Here is a 20600-nt window from a genome sequence, read left to right as displayed (position 1 = left end):
GTGACGACACCCGAAGTGAGCGGATCGTACCAGAGTCTGTACAATGGCGTGGTTGGTGGCATTCATGTGAGCGTTGAGGGGGAAGGAACACTCGCCGTCGCAATAATTGGCGGCGTAGCCTTCCGGAGCAATGATCCAGTCCTAAAACATATGAAACACTGCTGTAAAAATGACGACAGCACACATGAACGCATAAACATTTTGTTCAGTCAAATTAAAAGGACAATGTCTCCAGTTTTCCATGGTTTATCGGTACCAAAAATACGGGACGAGTTTGCTAACCTTTTGGCCTTTAAGATTGTGGACTTCTGCAATGCAAGTTAGCCAATTGCTGTAAACATTATATAGCTATAGACGTCAGATCGGTCATGCACTGCGCCTCACCTTCAAGTAGGGGGCCGCCCACATTAATAGGAGCTATATATATCCGTCCTGCTCCATCTGTGTCTTGTTCCAGTAGCCCACTTCACATCAGGTTGTGCTGGTCCCCCAGCACCTGACGCGAATCTTGTTAACCTGGTATGACTCTATCATTGATTGTTCCGCTCATTCTGAGGTATAGGCATATATATGCCATGAAGGGCCTTGCCTAAGGACCCACCTGGATATCATCATGCCCTGGCCGGGATTCGAAACCCCAACCTCCCGCACCAAAGTCAGCGATATTACCACTACCCAAGCTGGGTGCATGGCTCCAACAGATACCAGGAACAACGTTCGACATCTCCATTCAGAAGAGCGCAATCCCAGGGACAGCTAAGATCCTGCGCAGAACCCTGAAGCTCCCAGGCCTCTGATAGAGGACCCGAGCTTAAAAGGAGGGACCATACCGCCCGGGTGTGCGAGACGATGATTTTATATATATATATATATATATGTATATATTTTAGGGCTGTCAAAATTATCGCGTTAACGGGCGGTAATTAATATTTTAAATTAATCACGTTAAAATATTTGACGCAATTAACACACATGCCCCGCTAAAACAGACTAAAATGACAATACATCGTAATGTCTGCGTGTTACTTGTTTTTTGGTGTTTGGCGCCCTCTGCTGGCATTTGGGTCCAACTGATTTTATGGGTTAGTACCATGAGGGAGCATGGTGTAATTATTGACATCAACAATGGCGAGCTACTAGTTTATTTTTGATTGAAAATTTTACAAATTTTAATAAAACGAAAACATTACGAGGGGTTTTAATATAAAATTTCTATAACTTGTACTAACATTTATCTTTTAAGAACTACAAGCCTTTCTATCCATGGATCGCTTTAAGAGAATGTTAATAATGTTAATGCCATCTTGTTGATTAAACAAATACAATACTTATGTACTGTATGTTGAATGTATATTTCTGTCTTGTGTCATATCTTTCTGTTCCAACAATAATTTACAGAAAAATATGGCATATTTTATAGAGGGTTTGAATTGTGATTACTTACGATGAATTAATTTTTAAGCTGTAAATAACTCGATTAAAAATTTTAATTGTTTGACAGCCCTATTATATATATATATAGGTTTATGTCATTTTTTTCTCAGGAATCTTTTGTTGACTTGTGATATGGTGACCCTGAATCCTCACCTGGGTCCCTTCTTTGCTGTATGATCGCTGTCAACCTGAATAAATTGTCAACTTGTGCTTGGAAGTCTTTTTCCAGCTTTCAAAATGGAGTCAGTACAAGGGGTTAAGACTAAGGTAAATGCGCGGAGTTTGGCCTTTCGGCCGGGTTGTCGGAGTCTCGTCAGCCCGGGTCGTTGGAGCTGTGCCAGCGCGGGTCCGGCAGTTCGGCTGGCGTGATTCCGGCAAAAGTTCAGATTCCTTCACCGACCAAAAATAAGTTTTACAGATTCAGGTACGCTAACCTGACTTCAGGCAAAAAAAATCAGACTATGCCCTGTATTGCTTGCCATGTGTCCAGTTTTCAACTTGTCTGATTCCACTGTAATGTTTATTTTTCATTTTTGTTGACTAGACAAGACAATATCAGCTTAGAAGTGTGGCGCGTGTGTTCAATACCTGCCAGCCGAGTTCTCGAAAGCTAACGTAGAGCTCGTGTCTTCTGCAGGCCGTCTTCTGATCGCTGCCATTGTAGTCTGTGAGAAAAAAAAAACTGAAATTAACGATGCATTTTGGGTGTGGGGCGTAAACCAGCGCTAAGGCCCAATAAGCTTACAGTACCCACTGGGGCGCACATTCGCAAAGGCCGCACGCAATTGAATTCATCAGCATTCAGATTTTGCACTGGCTCGAGTACAAGAGGTGACACGCACCGCGCCACCAAAAATGGCTTAGCCGACACCTCCTCCCGCAGCCCTGCGGTTTGCTCTTAATGATCGTGCGGCCGCTCGGCGAGGGCAGGGCGCGCAGGTATTTCTGAGTCGAGGAGGTCATTGCTGGCGTGCGTCACCGCGCTGAAGTCAGGACGGCGACGCCGACTTTCCACTGACGCCGTCTCTCGCTTTCACTGAGACGCTTTATTTCCTGCGGCGCTCCTTTGGAGACAAAGGCAGGATGAACGCGGCACTGCACTTGGTCTTGCCACCGCATCCACAGAGGGGTAGGATGTCGAACCAAAAAGGTGTGGCTAAGAAACCACCGCCGCAATGTGTTCAAGGTCTGCGAGGCCACAGGCAGTTTCTGTTTTGCAAGTCTTGCTGTGCAGAAATGTGACAACAGACATTGGCATTTGTCACCAACTGGACACTCGTCAACAGCAATGGACAAACAAACCCACGCGTCCTGTATCAAACATGTTTTCGTTAAGTATGGTTGAGCTGCTACACGATCTTGACCAATCAATTGGTATGTTCAGGCGTTCCCTGTCTGTTCCTGAGCTGCTTCCTCTCTGATAGGAAGCGGCGCTTGCTGGATGTTTATTTGAAAGTCTGCGCTGAATTAACACTTGTTCTGTAATGTGCAAAGTGACGAAAAATACAGTTGTTTAAGATAAAGTGCCCGTTAATGTTTGTTATGTAAAAGCTATAAACATGAATCATTTAAGAGCAGAGCAAACCTGGCCTGATGTGAACTTGAGGTTACGTTTGTGGGAGTGGTTCACACATTACGTTAAAAGAGGAAGATTTAAATAACATGCCAGTGTGAGCTGCCGTTTCCTACTGCATAAGGACATAATGCACTGTGCTTATGGCACATCAAGGGCATCACTAGACATAATATATAATACTGGGATACTGGCGAACGAGCAAAAAAAAATTCAGTTTTCACTTACCTAAAAGCACGTATCTATCCTACTAAGTCAAAAATACTGCTTTTAACGATATATAATCAAACTAAAATACAAGTTTCTGTAAAAAAGTTTTTTGTTTTTCAGTATTCAGAATCAAAATTATGCCTTGTTGATAGTCACCTCTGCTCATGCGACTCAACTTCCATCTCTCCTTCACCTCTTCCTGCACTCTGCTGCTCTACTTTGTCTAGACAGAAACGCGGATATATCACTGTTATGCAATTAATTAGTGTTTCTCAACAGGTAAGCTGTGACCTAAATGTTGCCTTGGTGGGTTACCTACCTTACCTCTCTTATTCCTCCTTGCTGTGAGCAAATAACTTTCTAATATCCATTTGCTAGAGTAATGCTGTTTGCGTCAAATAGAAATAAAAAAATAAGAGATCTTGTTACAGATTAAAGCAGGGGTATCAAACTGGTCCTCGAGAGCCCCTATCCAGTTTGTTTTCCATGTTTCCCTCCTTGAACACACCTGAATCGAATGATCAGCTCATCAGCAAGCGATCCTAGTTATTTGAGTTGGGTGTGTTAAAGGAGGAAGACATGGGAAAACTAGAAACTGCAATTTTGTGGAGAAATTACTCTGAGGCTTTGCTGGGTGGAGATACCCGCCCAGGTTGGTTTGGGGACATTTCGGGGACAATATCAGGTCGCTTCCTATTGATCTGGGGACATTTGGGGGTCACGTCCTGGTCATAACAGGTCACTTCCTGTTGATTTAGGGACATTTGAGGGACATGTCCTGGTCATATAACATCATTTGGGGACGTTTGGGGGCGTGTCCTGGTCATATCAGGTCATTTGGGGACATTTGGGGGGCGTGTCCTAGAAATATCAGGTCATTTGGGGACATTAGCGGGGCGTGTGCTGGTCAGATCATTTGGGGACCTTTGGGGGGTTGTGTCCTGGTCATATCAGGTCATTTGGGAACGTTTGGGGGCCGTGTCCTGGTCATATCAGGACATTTGGGGGTCACGTCCTGGTCATAACAGGTCACCACCTGTTGATTTTGGGACATTTGGCGAACATGTCCTGGTCATATAAGGTCATTTGGGGACATTTGGGGGCCGTGCTGGTCATATCAGGACATTTGGGGGCTAGTCCTGATCATATCAGGTCATTTGGGAAATTTGGGGGGGGGGCTAGTACTGGTCATATCAGGTCATTTGGGGACATCTGGGGGTTGTGTCCTGGTCATATCAGGTCATTTGGGGACATTTGGGGGCCGTGTCCTAGTCATATCAGGTCATTTGGGGATATTTGGGGGACACGTCCTATTGATATCTGGTCATTTCCTATTGATTTGGGGACATGTTTTTTTGCCATTGAAAAGGAATGGGAAATTTGGATGTCCATGGCCGTCAATGGCATCGACTTACATTTGCGTCAATGGAATCCAAGTACATTGGCATCAATAGAATCAACAAACATTGCCGTCAATGGCAGTAAACAAAGTAAATGCAATTGAAAAATGAATGGGAAATTTGGACGTCCATGGCCGTCAATGGCATTGACATCCATATGTGTCAACGGAATCCAAGTACATTGGCATCAATCGAATTGATATACATGGCTGTCAATGGCATTTGTCTAAATTGGACTCAATGCAATGTTAATGTCATTGGAAATGATTGGGAAATTAGGACGTCCATGGCCGTCGATGCCATCGACATCCATATGTGTCAATGGAATCGGGAAAATTTGGGGGACACGTCGTCTTGATATCTGTTCATTTCCTGTTGATTTGGGGACATTTGTTTTTGTTTTTTTTTGCTATTGAAAATGAATGGGAAATTTGGACGTCCATGGCCGTCAATGGCACTGACATCCATATGTGTCAACGGAATCCAAGTACATTGGCATCAATCGAATTGATACACATGGCCGTCAATGGCATTTGTCTAAATTGGCCTCAATGCAATGTTAATGCCATTGGAAATGATTGGGAAATTAGGACGTCCATGGCCGTCAATGCCATCGACATCCATATGCGTCAATGGAATCGAGAACATTTGGGGGACACGTTCTATTGATATCTGTTCATTTCCTGTTGATTTGTGGACATTTGTTTTTTTTGTTTTTTTTTTTGCCATTCAAAATGAATGGGAAATTTGGACGTCCATGGCCGCCAATGGCATCGACTTACATATGCGTCAATGAAATCCAAGTACATGGCACCAATAGATTCGACCTTTTTTGGCCATCAATGGCATCAATCCAATGTAAATTCCATTGGAAGTGAATGGGAAATTTGAACGTTGCATCCCATTAAAAATGATTGGGAAAGTTTTTGGCAAATTTCCGGGGAACCGTAATTTTTCCCAAATTCTGTATACAACTTTAATGCCCCTCACCGTCCCGGAATTTTTGATGTCCAAATTATGTGATTTGGTAGTCAGCGTAGTCGAACAACACATAGTCAAGCTGAAAAAAACTATTTAAAAACTGAATTTACCGACATGATCAAAATTACATCGGTCATCGTGAACCATTTCGGTAACGGTAAATTTTCGGTATACCTCCTGGCTCTGTTCCAGAACCACTTAATTTGATAAGTAAAGGTACCAGTGTACTTTAAAAACGCATACCATACTCCAGAAATGACAGTATCGATTAATATTCCAACTTGCTCACAAGCCACATGTAATTACATAACTATAACTAGAAAATATAATTTCTGGAGAAATTGTTTGGGTCGCCTTGTTTGGTGTTCAAAAGATCAACTTTTTAATAAAAGTAAAAAATAATATTCTGGTTTATGTGTGCATTTACAGTAAAATGTAAATGGCAGCAGCTGTAGACAATGTACACGTCTCTTTAAGAGAAGTAACGTGGATATTTACAGTACGCTTTCATTGAGTGTAAAGGCGCCCATAAATACTCCCATCGCCCCTTCCTGCCAGTAAAAATTTAACGCCAAGCGGCTACTGCTGAGCTCTGGCTCCCATGAGCCCTCCATTCATTCCTTTTTCCTTTACCTAACTGAGAGCAGAGGTGGAAAGAAACTTTAAAAATGGGAATATAATATTAGCAACTGTAACTTTAAGAAGGCAAATTTGGAGCAGTTTTTTTACTTGTGGTCTCAAACAGTAAAAAAAAAAAAACTATTAAGGAATAAAAGCGCAGCAAAAGGCCCACTAATATGAGCATTAAAGACGGGGGACTATTTTTACAACAGGTCTGGGGACTTCCTGGACTCTCGACTACCTGCATAAAGTCCTTGTTTTGCTAAGCTAATAAACTCGTGCTTGTATTGAATCAAGTAAGAAAATCCAGTTAATAAAAGTAATACAAGTATGATAACGCAGCTTAATACTCCATTAAGAAGCAGTTATCTGGCAGTTCAAAGGAATGTTGTGCACTTCAATATTTTCATCCAGGTTGCAGTACCATTTTTGGCCAACAATCTTACATATTACACCTACTCAGAGGTGGGTAGAGAAGCTAAAAACCTTACTCAAGTAACAGAAGCGTTACAGTGATCCCTCGCTACTTCGTGCTTCAAACATCACGCCCTCAGTCCATAGCTAGTTGAAGTGGCTGGGGAGAGGGAAGTCTGGGCTTCCCTGCTGAAACTGCTGTCCCCGTGACCTGACCTCGGAGCAAGCGGAAGATTATGGTACGGTACGGTACGGTGAGTTTGGCCTTCTGGCCGGATTGTCCAAGTCTCGCCAGCTTGGTTCGTTGGAGCTGAGCACGTGCGGGTCCGGCGGTTTTGCTGGCACGAATCCGGCAGTCTGGCTAGAAGGTCAGATTCCTTCAAAATTAACTGACGCTGGGGTTTATAGGTGAGCAAACAACCCAGTAATGGCGGCCAACAACTAGAGGGCAGAGTACACAAATCTCTACTCGGATTAGTCAAGAGGCACAGGCTAGACTTCAGTCAATAACAAATTATTTATTTTTCTCATCAAATTTAGAGAACTTAGACCAGAAGACTATGACCTATTACCTGTCCAAAGTGCCCTCTAGTGGAGAAAAAACATCATTACCTCTGAATGGTATAATGGAGTCATGTGTTTATTGTTGCGACATTTCAGTTGCGATTGGTGAAACACGTTAAATATAGGGCTGTCAAACAATTTTAAATTTTAATCGAGTTAATTACAGCTTAAAAATTATTAATCGTAATTAATCCCAATTCACACCATCTCTAAAATATGCCATATTTTTCTGTAAATTATTGTTGGAACGAAAAGATAAGACACAAGACGGATATATACATTCAACATACAGTACATAAATACTGTATTTGTTTATTATAACACTAAATCAAGATGGCATTAACATTATTAACATTCTCTTAAAGCGATCCATGGATAGAAAAACTTGTAGTTCTTAAAAGATAAATGTTAGTACAAGTTAGAAATTTTATATTAAAACCCCTCTTAATGTTTTCGTTTTATTAAAATTTGTAAAATTTTCAATCAAAAAATAAACTAGTAGCTCGCCATTGTTGATGTCATTACACCATGCTGACTCCCCAAACACATAAAATCATTTGGACCCAAGCACCAGCAGAGAGCGCCAAACAACAAAAAACAAGTAACAAGCGCTGACATTTTAATCTGAGCCGGGCATGTGCGTTAATTGCGTCAAATATTTTAACGTGATTAATTTTAAAAATTAAATACCGCCCGTTAACGCGATCATTTTGACAGCCATCGTTAAATATAAAGTCAATATGTAGAATAAAGAAAAATGTAACAACTCTAGTGTAGCCCAAACTAGCGAAGTAAGAGTAGTAGCAGTAGTAGAATAATCTGTTCAAGTAAAAGTAAAAAGTATTGTGTGGTAAAACTACTCTGAGAAGTACATTTTTCTCAAAAAAGTTATTCGGGTAAATGTAACTCCTTACTACCCACCTCTGCTCCTCCCGATGAGTCCTTTTAGCACCTATCAGCTCTTTACAACGTTCCCCGCCATTCACGGAGCCAGAAAAATATAACTCTAGCACCTTCTGTAAGGAGGAAAACTCCATAACTTTTTAGCACGTCGTTCCAAAAACACACAAATCAAACCGTGCCAATTCCGACTTCCGGAGCTAGGGTGTTATGTCGTCAATCAGAAGTCATTTGGAAGCGCGAAAAAGATTGCGGCCTTGACAGTGGCAATTACGCGTGCGTCTAGGCCCGCGGTTGAAAGGAAAACGCCATCTTTGACGTTCCGATGTTGTCTCACTCCTCCCTGCGAGTTTATCTCGCTTCCTGTCTTTCATCACAGAGGTTATTAAACCCTACGATGGAGCTCTGCCTCATCTAATTACTCCAACGGTAAACAAAAGGAGATCGGGCGGGGAAAACGAGGAGTAGGAGGAGAGCGAGAAAGACATGAAAAAACACAGCTGGCCCAGTGCTGTGTTATTATAATTCTTTAAGCGATACCGTTAGCGTGGTCAGTCTTTTAGCTGCGCGGCTAATGACTAGCTAGGCTTAATTACAGGCCACCCGTAGTCTGCTGGGATGTGATATTCCTTCTGTGGATGGTTGTTAAATTCCCCCCCACAGCCCATTACCTGCCTACGCCCTAAAAAAAAAAAAAAAACCTTAATGACGCTCAAAGGTGTTGCATTGTTCTTAAGACATGGTGCACACACACACTCATGGACCATTCAAAGGATGGTTATTCACCTCCATCAGACACAAATTTATATAAAAATCAATTGTTTGTGCTACTTTTGTGTCTGTTTGTGCTGCCAAAACTTTTGTTTGTTTTTGAAATATTTACGATTCTTTAACAGATCAATCTGAGGTCAAACAGCCCCCTCATTTTGATTAAAAATTGCTAAAATGGTGTCATAGACTTCATAATGTATTGACAGCTGAAATCAATCATGCACTGCGCCTCACCTTCAAGTAGGGGGCCGGCCACATCGAGAGGAGCTATTCACAAACACGCATGCACCGATCTAACGCCGGATTTCTGTTGAAAAAGTACGAAAGCTGTTCCGCATACAAACAGGAAGGATTGTCTCAGGAGTGATTTGTTCGAGGATTCAAGATAATTATTGTATTTTTCGCACCATGCATGCATTATGAAACGTGAAAAAAATTATTCGGAGAAATTAGCCGCTACTGCATTGGCATCATACTTCGCCATACTTACGTAAAATGCTAACTGCACGTTTTTTTTTTTTGCTTTTAACCAAGAATCGAGACTGTTTTACGTCTATATCTATTAAGGATTCAGGGATTTAAGCATTTATTCACAAGAATTTTCACCGGAAAAGTTCTGTTTACATCAGGCAGCCGCTAGCTACATTCAGTAACAGACTAGCATTGTACTTCGACATATTTACATTAAATAAACGCTAACTGCACGTTTTTTTTTTACTTTTAACCAAGAATCGAGACTGTTTTACGTCCATATCTATGAAGAATTCAGGGATTTAAGCATTTATTCACAAGAATTTTCACTGGAAAAGCACTGTCCTCTGTTTACATCAGGTGCCAGCTAGCTACATTTACTATAAGACTAGCATTGTACGTCAACATATTTACGTAAAATAAACGCTGACTACACAGTTTTTTGGCTTTTAACCAAGAATCGGGACATCAAGATATTGCTCGGGTCGCGTTCAAGAACTGCTCGGATTTCTAGCCGAGGGGCCTGCATTGTTGTCGAGGGCGTCAAAGCTGACCGAGAGGAATCACAAACCAAGAGCTTTTTTAACTGAAAATTCTTGTGAATAAATGCTTAAATCACCGAATTCTTTATAGATATGGACGTAAAATAGTCTTGATTCTTGGTTAAAAGCACAAAAAAAAAAAAGTGCAGTTAGCGTTTATTTTACGTAAATATGTCGAAGTACAATGTTAGTCTGTTACTGAATGTAGCTAGCGGCCGCCTGACAGAGCTTTTCCGGTGAAAATTCTGTGAATAAATGCTTAAAACCCCGAATTCTTCATAGATATGGACGTAAAACAATCTCGATTCTTGGTTGAAATTTAAAAAAAAAAAAAAAAAAAAAAAAAAAAACATGCCGTTACCATTTATTTTACGTGACTATGTCAAAGTACAATGCTAGTCTGTTAGTAAATGTAGCTAACGGCCGCCTGATGTAAACAGAGCTTTTCTGGTCAAAATTCTTTTGAATAAATGCCTAAATCCCTGAATTCTTTGTAGATATGGACTTAGTCTCGATTCTTGGTTAAAAGTAGGGCTGTCAAACGATAAAAAAATTTAATCGAGTTAATTACAGCTTAAAAATTAATTAATCGCAATTGAAACCATCTATAAAATATGCCATATTTTTCTGTAAATTATTGTTTGAATGAAAAGATAAGACACAAGACTGATATATACATTCAACATATGGTACATAAGTACTGTATTTGTTTATTATAACAATAAATCAACAAGATGGCATTAACATTATTAACATTCTCTTAAAGCGATCCATGGATAGAAAGACTTGTAGTTCTTAAAAGATAAATGTTAGTACAGTTATAGAAATGTTATATTAAAACCCCTCTTATTGTTTTCGTTTTATTAAAATTTGTAAAATTTTAAATAAAAAAATTAACTAGTATCTCGCCATTGTTGATGTCAATAATTACAACATGCTCACTCATGGTACTAACCCATAAAATCAGTTGGACCCAAACGCCAGCAGAGGGCGCCAAACACCAAAAAAAACAAGTAACAAGCAGACATTACACTGTACTGTCATTTTAGTCTGTTTGAGCGGGGCATGTGCGTTAATTGCGTCAAATATTTTAACGTGATTAATTTAAAAAATGAATTACTGCCTGTTAACGCGATAATTTTGACAGCCCTAGTTAAAACCAAAAAAAAAAAACTGTGCAGTTAGCGTTTATTTTACGTATATATGTCCAAGTACAAGCTAGCCTGTTTGTGACAGAGCTTTTCCGGTGAAAATTCTCGTGTATAAATGCTTAAAACCCAAATTCTTTACAGATATGGACGTAAAACAGTCTCGATTCTTGGTTAAAAGCAAAAAAAAAAAAAAAAAAACATGCAGTTAGCATTTATTTTACATAAATATTGCGAACTATGATGCCAATGCAGTAGCGGCTAATTTCTCCCATTGATTTTCGTAACGATTCAAAATGCATGCATGGTACGACAAATATAATAATTACCTTGAATCCTCAAAAAAATCACTCCTGAGACAATACAGCTTTCGTACTTTTTCAACAGAAATCCGGCGTTAGATCGCTGCGTGCGTGTTTGTGAATAGCTCCTCGTGTCTACGCTATGTGAAAAATGGCTGCTGTGCCGAAGCACGCGGTGGCTCAAAACAGTCACGAAATGTCAACGCGAAGGCAAGCAAACGAGTGACTGGACTGCAGATTGTCTGCTTTGGCAAGTGCGCCCCGATATAATTTATCACACGCATAATGATGTCTGAAACTAATGCTGCAGAAATTTGCTTGGCAGACATTTGAAGTACACGCTTGTGTCATCTGGAAAACATTTATGAAATTATGAAAATGAGAAAACTCCTCGGACGGAACACGGATGGGAAAATATGCTTGAGAACATCCTTTTGGTGTCTGAGATGATGTTTTAGACTCAAGAAAAGCTTTAGAGTCAATTATGATTTCAAGAAGCAAATGCAACATACACTGCAACCCTTCATTTTTATTCTTCAAATGTTATTTGACAGCTTGGGTAAACATATTCACGTCTTGTTCGTTTCCCGTGATGTTACCGCGATTTGGCGTAAGTCATTCTGTATTTGATATCGGCCCGCCCCGAACTATCCCGCAGATGCTATGCAATCACGCAGGAGAGGGTGGGCTTCCCGCTTCCTGTTTCGGATCTAAATATTTACCTTCGCCGCTGTCCCGAGTGGCAAGGCAGAGAGGGTTTTTGAAGTTTCGGGTTATGAAAAGTTCAGTTCGCCAGAGCGCGCTTTATTAGTAGAACGAACAACCTGTTAGAGCAGATTCTAAACTGAGAAAATGGTATTACATCACTTCTGATGCAAACTGGGAGTTAACTGGAGACTCAATATCAAGTTACTTGAATGAAGTCATCCTGTTTCTGAAATCTTTATGGAAATTGTTGAATTTTATTTGCTATTTAATGCTGCATTGCCTCAGTATGATTGTCATTTGATTCATTGGATTAATTTTACTTTTATGATGTTTTAATAGTAGTGTTATAGCAGCCTCATCACCCATAAATCTTTGAGTGTCTTTTATATGAGTACACAAATCTTGGTATAGACTTAAAGGAACAATATGTCAAATTTGCACTTCAATGATTCATGAAATATACGTGTACTTGCATGACTTGCGTGTACTTGCACTACAAGTACGTGCACTTGCGTGTACGTTGCACTACGAGTACGTGCAATTGCGTGTACGTTGCACTACGAGTACGTGCAATTGCGTGGAATTGCACTACAAGTATGTTTACTTGAGCTACAAGTATGTGTACTGACGCTACAACTGCGCGTACTTGCGCTACAAGTACATGCACTTGCATACTTGCACTACAAGTACATGGACTTGAGCTACAAGTACGCGTACTTGCGTTCACTTGTACTACAAGTACGCGTACTTGAGCTACAAGTACATGTACTTGCGCTACAAGTAGGTATACTGGTGCTACAAGTAGGCGGACTTGCACTACAAGTGCGCGTACTTGCATGGACTCACACTACAAGTTTGCATACTTGCGTGGACTTGCACTACAAGTACGTGTACTTGTGTGTACTTGCACGAAGAGTATGTTTACTTGTGTGCACTTGCACTACGAGTACACCCTATTGCGTGGACTTGCACTACAAGTACAGTTTGTGTTCTTGCGCTACAAGTAGGCGGACTTATGCTACAAGTACGTGTACTTGCACTACAAGTATGTGAACTTGGGTGTACTTGCACTACAAGTACTTGTACTTGCAATTGCGTGTACTTGCACTACAAGTAAGTGCACTTGCGTGGACTTGCACTTCAAGTATGTGGACTTGTGCTACAAGTATGTGGGTTTGCGCTACAAGTACGCGTACTTGCATGGACTTACACTGCAAGTACGCGTACTTGCATGGACTTGCACTATAAGTACGCGTACTTGCATGTACTTGCACTACAAGTATGCGCACTTATGTGTACTTGCATTAAATGTATGCGTACTTGCGTGTACTTTCACTAAATGTACGTGTACTTATGCTACAAGTACGCATACTTGCGAATACTTGCACTACAAGTACCTGCACTTGCGTGTTTTTGCACTACAAGTACGCATACTTAAGCTACAAATATGTGCACTTGCGCTACAAGTACGCAGACTTGCATTACAAGTCTGTGTACTTGCGTGTACTTGCACTAAAATTACGTGCACTCGAGTGTACTTGCACTACAAGTACTTGTAATTGCGTGGACTTGCACTACAAGTATACTGACCAGCACAGCAAAACTACCCACGCAATTTCTCCAGAAATTGCATTTTGTAGTTTCTGATTGAAACACAGCATTGGTATGATAACACTGATTACTAATAGCTTGCTACAATTTTAGATATTTTCAATATAACCCTCCACTGTTATTGTAAAACCTTTCGCCTCAATCTGGATGCATACCTTCAACTCCTGTCTTAAAATGTAAGGGATACTGGAGCTTGGACAGCTCACAGCGAGCGCTGGAAAAGCTCCGATTTTCAAATCCGAAACTTGACGGGTACGCTTTACAGGTGTCTTCAATGTAGTGGCATTCAAACACAGCTGGGATGACAGAAAAGCTTCAACTGCTTTATCAACATCATCTACGGTATACTGATGCCTTTGCGAGGTTGCGACAAGTACAAATCATTCCATAGCCAAGAGTGAACATATGTTCCGTCCTACAACTGTCCTGCGGCATAACAAACGATGTGTCTTTGTTCTCTGTTTTGAAAGCTTTCATCTGATGCGATTACTGCCTCAAAAAAAAGACTAGAGGAATTCCACTCGTAGCCTCTTGTGTCAACAGCCGTGCAATGGGAACCACACTGACGGAGTGAGCGAAAACGCCGCGGGTAAGCAGATTCTAAAGCCGGAACATCTCCGACGGCTTACGAGGAATTGCGGCCAAGAGAAAGCCAAACGGACGCTGAAGAAGATGCGACTCGCGTGAAACCTTTGGAGTTTTGTCGGATCGGTGCGTTCGTTCTGGTAGATCATTTAGTTCTTCCTCGGTCCCGCAGGTGCGCGTGAAGCCAACTCTGCATTTCTTAAATCTACATTGCAGTATTTGGCACCGTCCGTCCGTTTTTCTGTCATTAGACAAAGTGCTGGAGAATCCATTTGCAAGATTCAAATGTAAATTTAACATTGTTTGCCATTGAATTGAGTTTATCACTAGTAGCTGTCCAATCCGTTTGAACTGGGAGGGTGGCAGCGAGTGAACCTCACACGGATTGGACATGCATGGCCGTCAATGACAGCCATTGAGTTCATTTAGGGGCATTTCAGGTCATTTCCTGTTAACTTTCAGTCATGTCCCGTTGATTTTGGAGAATTTACAGCTCACTTCCTATTAATTTGGGGTTATTGAATAGGAACTGACCTAGGAATGTACCCAAATGAATAGGTAGTGACTCAAAAAGAACAGGAAGTGACCTGTAAATGCTCCCAAAACTGGGCCGAAAACAAAGCCAATCAGTTTGAACATGAACTACAGTGGTATGAATAAGTATCTAAACTTTTTGGAATTTCTCACATTCCTCCATAAAATGACCATCAAATGTGATCTGAAATGTGATGTGAAATCTTTGTCAAAATCAGACAGATGAAAAAGCAGTGTCTGCTTTAACTCAAACCACCCAAACGTTTGTAGGTTTTCATATTTTAATGAGGATAGCATGCAAACAATGACAGAAGGGGAAAAAAGAAGTAAGTGAACATCACATTTGTGTTTTGTGCCCCCCCCCCCCTTTGGCAGTAATAACTTCAACCAGGCACTTCCTGTATCAGCAGATCAGTCTGGCACATGGATCAGGACTAATCTCTACAAAACTGCTGTAGTTCAGTCGGATTCCTGGGATGTCTGGCATGAATCACCATCATGCCAGTCAAATCAAGTCTGGACTTTGACTTGGCCACTCCAGAACGTATATTTTGATCTTTTGAAACCATCCTGAAGTTGAAGTCCTCGTTTTTAGCTCAGGCTTTCCTGCAAAACTTTTAAATTCATTCTTCCATTAATTTTGTAAGTTGTCCAGGCCCTGAGGTAGCAAAACAGCCCCAAATCATGATGATCCCTCCACCATGCTTCAGGGTGGGGATGAGGTGTTGATGTTGGTGAGCGGTGCCACTCTTCCCCCACACATGATGTTGTGTGTTACTCCCAAACAATTCTTTGGTTTCAAAACTTTGGTTTCATCAGTCCACAAAATATTTTGCCAAAACTTCTGTGGAGTGTCCAAGTGCCTTTTTGCGAACATTAAATAAGCGACAATGGTTTTTTTTAGACAGCAATGGCTTCCTCCGTGGAGTCCTCCCATGAACACCATTCTTGGCCATAGTTTTACATATACAGCAGTTGATGAATGCACATAGATATTGGACTGTGCAAGTAATTTTTGTAGGTCTTTAGCAGACACTCTAGGTTGTTTTTTTTACCTCTCTGAGTATTCTGCGCTGAACTCTTGGCGTCATCTTTGGTGGACGGCTAATCCTTGGGAGAGAAGCAACCGTGCCAAACGCTTTCCATTTGTTGACAACTTCTCTGACTGTCAATTGATGAACATCCAGACTTTTAGAGATGGTTTTGTATCATTTTCCAGCTTTATACAAATCAACAATCCTTGATCGCAGGTCTTCAGACAGCTCTTTAGACCGAGCCAAGTTGCACATCAGACAATGATTCTCGTCAACACATTTCTTACCAGGTGTGTGTTTTATAGTGGGCAGAGCAGCTTTGAACCACCCATCATTGATTGGGCACTCACCTGACTTAAAATGTTTGGTAAAAATTGGTTTCAATTGCTCTTTAAGTCTTCTTAGGCAAAGGGTTCACTTACTTATTTTTCCCCTTTTGTCATTGTTTGCATTCTATCCTCATTAAAATATGAAAACCTGTAAATGTTTGGGTTGTTTTAGTTAAAAGAGACACTGTTTTTTCATATGTGTGATTTTGACAAAGATCAGATCACATTTGATGGTGATTTTATGCAGATTTGTGAGAAAGTCCATAAGGTTCAGATACTTTTTCATACCACTGTATCTTGTCTTTGTGCTAATGTATTCAATGAAGTATAGGTTGAACATGATTTTCAAATCATTGTATACTGTATAAGTTAAGAGATATTGGGAAGGTTTCTATTCTAAAGAAATTGCTGGTGCCTCACCATAAAAAAAACATTGCCATCAATCAGGGTAAGGATGTTGTATATTGTTTTTATATGCAATGTGGTGAGGTGAGGTCGCTCGAGTCGACGGAACGGGCATCGGACTGACCTGCTTGGCTCGGCCCTCTGGACGCCTCCTGCGTTGGCGCGGATCGATTGCGGTTCTGCTGGCGACGTTTGCCGCCAGTCGAGCGGGAGCTGCGGATGTGCACCTCGCTGACCTTGAAGAACGCTACCATGAAGGGCTGCTTCTCCAGAGCGCCGTCCCGCCCGACCAACCCGGCGTCTTTGGGACTGATACTTTGCCCTGTTTTGGAAGAAAATATCATTCAAAACTGGCAAATGTTTTGTGATACACTTTCCAACTTATCGATGGAAAGTTTACCTGTACAAAAGTCAGAAATGCCTGGTGTGGCTAGTTCAATATCTTACCACTACTGGTCTCCACGCTAATCTGCAGGCCAAGGTTGTGCACAGGACTCATCACCCACAGGTTGCTAGAGGCTGTGATGTCAAACTCCAGCCAACCCTCTTCCAGTGCCCATAGCCTGCGGGACTCTAGCAGGAACAGGTCCGCCTCTCTGGGTAAGAACATAATTTGGGTTTTGGTATTGTGGCTGGAGATAGAGGAGGAGGGGTTACATTTGGCCTTTAAAAATAAGCGAAATGTGATTTAATGGAGTTCGGACATTTTAATTATACCTGATTATTGATCAGAGGTGGGATTTAGAGTTTTAGAGAGAAAAATTTACTGAAACCAAATGCCAAATTGTTGAAATACACACTTTCGAGTCTGTTGACACTGCTGCAAACATGCCATGTTATTGAATATAAATGCAACGTGTTGATCCCCACCTATTAAATATTAAGCATGAACATTCCAAAATGTCATGAATAGGGCTGCAACAATGAATCGATTAACTCGAGTAATTGGATTAGAAAAAAGCTTTGAATCCAATTTTGCTGCTTCAAGGATCTGTTTAATTAAAGTGGTATTGTAACGGTTTGTTTTAAAAGTCTTTGCATTTAGTTTTATTGATTCGGGTGGACACACTGCCCTGTCGTGGCAATAGTGAATATGAATGACATAACTCCTCTAACATAGCTGGATCCAGCTGCTCCCTGTTAAGACTAACATAAGCTTGTAATTTTTTTTTAGCTACTATAAGTGTTTTTGCATTCATAATTTTGTTTAAAGGTATAGTTAGGAGTGTTTCGTGGGAAAATGTGTTTGAACGATTTGTTAAGAGCATTGTGGAAAAAAAAAAAACTGCATTTAAGCTAGCGGAATTTTGCTATGCAAGTAAGCCAATTGTTCTTTTGTTGTAGTTCAATCCTCATTTATTATTATTTTTTAACACCGTCTCAGGTATTTTAATTTATTTTTAAATGCATTTATTGCTCTTATGAAATGAAAGTGCAACCCTGCATCTTTTGAAAAAACAATCAGGAATTTTTATTTTGTATTCACATTTAATGCTCTTTTGAAAGTGCAATCTTAGCAAGCCTTTGTGTCACATCTCCTTAAATTTATACTGCAACACTTTAAATGTTCCTAATCCAATGACTCGATTATTCAAACTAATTAATTGATAGATTAATCGATGACAACATCATCGATAGCTGCAGCCTTAGTAAGTTGTACTGCAAATACGTGTACTTATCTGTGTACTTGTACTACCAGGTGTCAAAATGGATTTTGCCATGTGTCATTTTTTTGGCCATGTGATAAAATGGATTTTGCCATGTGTGATTTTTTTTTTTGCCATGGCAAAAAAAAAAAATGACACATGGCAAAAAAATGACACATGGCAAAATCCATTTTGACACATGGCCAAAAAAATGACAAATGGCAAAAAAAAAAAAAATGACACATGGCAAAATCCATTTTAGCACATGGCAAAAAAATGACACATGGCAAAATCCATTTTGACACATGGCCAAAAAAATGACAAATGGCAAAAAAAAAAAAAAAAAAAAAAAGACACATGGCAAAATCCATTTTAGCACATGGCAAAAAAATGACACATGGCAAAATCCATTTTGACACATGGCCAAAAAAATGACAAATGGCAAAAAAAAAAAAATGACACATGGCAAAATCCATTTTAGCACATGGCAAAAAAATGACACATGGCAAAATCCATTTTGACACATGGCCAAAAAAATGACAAATGGCAAAACAAAACAAAAATGACACATGGCAAAATCCATTTTAGCACATGGCAAAAAAATGCCACATGGCAAAATCCATTTTGACACATGACAAAAAAATGCCACATGGCAAAATCCATTTTGACACACGGCAAAAAAAATGTCACATGGCAAAATAATGATACATGGCAAAAAAAATGCCACATGGCAAAACCCATTTTACCACATGGTAAAAAAATGTCACATGGAAAAATCAATTTTGCTGCAAAAAAAAGTGCCACATTGCAAAATCATGTGGCAAAATCCATTTTGACACATGGCAAAATCCATTTTGACACATGGCAAAAAAATAACCACATGGCAAAATCCATTTTGACACATGAAAAAATCCATTTTGCAAACATGGCAAATACCTCTTTTCTTTGTCGGCCCTGCTGCAAGAAAATCGGCTGTTTGTCCGTCTTGCAGTCAAAAAACAAACAAACTGCGGTGCCCTCATAAATCTTCGTATTTTGAGCATGTCGTCAGATGTAGAAACATATGGCGCGTAAAATTTTTCGCCGAATGTCGAAAAGATCGCATGTTGAGGTACCACTGAACATGCACCTGTAATACAATCATGTGTATTTGCGTGAACTTGCACTATAAATACGTGTACGTATTGCGTGTCTTGTACAGCACACTTGTGTGCACTTGTACTACAAGTATACAGTCTAGCACAGCCAAGCTAGCAATGAAAATTCTCCAGAAATGTATTTTTCTAGTTTGTCATTAAAATTCAAATGGGTATGATAACACAACGTGATTCTCCATTACTTATCTGGTAGTCCAAAGTGGAAGGAAGGGGTGGTTGTATGCTTCAATATTTTGATCCTGGTTGCAGTACCATTTTTGTCCACTAATCTTACATCTTGCTCCTTTAAACTTTCAAACCTTTCCCTGTTCATAGGCCTACTCTTCTATTGGAAGTGTCCACTGTGTCTTTCTCACTGTTGTGTGCGATTTCAAGGCAGCAGGGATTGAGAATAAGGCAGCGGATGTGTAGTGACCTACATCCTTTGTGAAAAAAGCAAATTGGGTGCAGTTCCAAAACGTTCTCAGGCTCAAAGTGATCCACATGTACATTTAGGAAGTCCATCTAAAGATGCTGGCAATCGTCTATTTGTCCATGCAGTCAAAGGGTTTCTACGTGTATCAGGAGCTACTTATTTTCTGCATTCCTTTACCCCTACAATGGGCGGTTTGTACTCTCCAGCCTAGAGGTAAAGCCTTTTATTTTCCCAGATATTTGCAGATTAAAGGGCCTGTATAGCGCTGTATTATTTTGGGAGCTTTCAAGATCATTCAAGCTTAGTTGGTATAGTTTATATTTAAGACTCCCATAGAATAGAAAGAAAGAAAAATAGCTAAATAAGTTTAGAAATCTGGAGTACAAGGTTAACGCCGTGCATGATGGGATTAAAATCAAATTACTTTTGAAAGTACGTCAATGTTATCTCATTATTTCAATGTGTACTTTTTGTCTTGTTTTTGAATGGCTGGTGTGCTGTGAGATTTCTTCAAATTTAAAATGTGTATCTTTGTTTAGTTGATTTGGAGCTACGCTTACATTGTGAAATTACTGAACAGTAGTTGCTGGTTAAGGAGATTTACTGTGGCCAAGTGCACGAGCCAGTTGACTGTTGACCTTATTATTCCAGTCCATTTAAGCGGTTATTTCCAAAGTGCTTTCACGCAGGCTTTTAGAGTCCGCGTGGACGGTTCTCCCACACAGAGGCGTCACGTCCCATTAGGCAAACCAGGCAATTGCCTAGGGCCCCCAGCCAGCAGGGGCCCCCAGAGGGCCAACAGCTTTAGCACACACAGCTTTACTGCACTGTCCCAGCGACAAGTG

At 40.5% G+C, this 20600-nt stretch overlaps 1 protein-coding gene across 2 annotated transcripts in view; it reads right to left on the bottom strand.

Annotated features, from left to right (window-relative positions):
* bmp6 (bone morphogenetic protein 6) overlaps positions 1-20600 on the bottom strand; it is a 70484-nt gene that overhangs the window by 3254 nt on the left and 46630 nt on the right. For both annotated transcript variants that reach the window (XM_057824187.1, XM_057824186.1), the window contains 4 exons: positions 16985-17133; positions 16662-16859; positions 2023-2099; positions 31-141 (listed from right to left, as the gene is read on the bottom strand). In XM_057824187.1, coding sequence (XP_057680170.1) covers positions 31-141; positions 2023-2099; positions 16662-16859; positions 16985-17133 — 535 coding nt within the window. The remainder of the gene's footprint in view (positions 1-30; positions 142-2022; positions 2100-16661; positions 16860-16984; positions 17134-20600) is intronic.

Source organism: Corythoichthys intestinalis, chromosome 20 (genome assembly GCF_030265065.1).
Source record: "Corythoichthys intestinalis isolate RoL2023-P3 chromosome 20, ASM3026506v1, whole genome shotgun sequence".
NCBI lineage: Eukaryota > Metazoa > Chordata > Actinopteri > Syngnathiformes > Syngnathidae > Corythoichthys > Corythoichthys intestinalis.
Note: the sequence above shows the minus strand (reverse complement) of the source record. Positions and strands in the feature narration are given on the sequence as shown.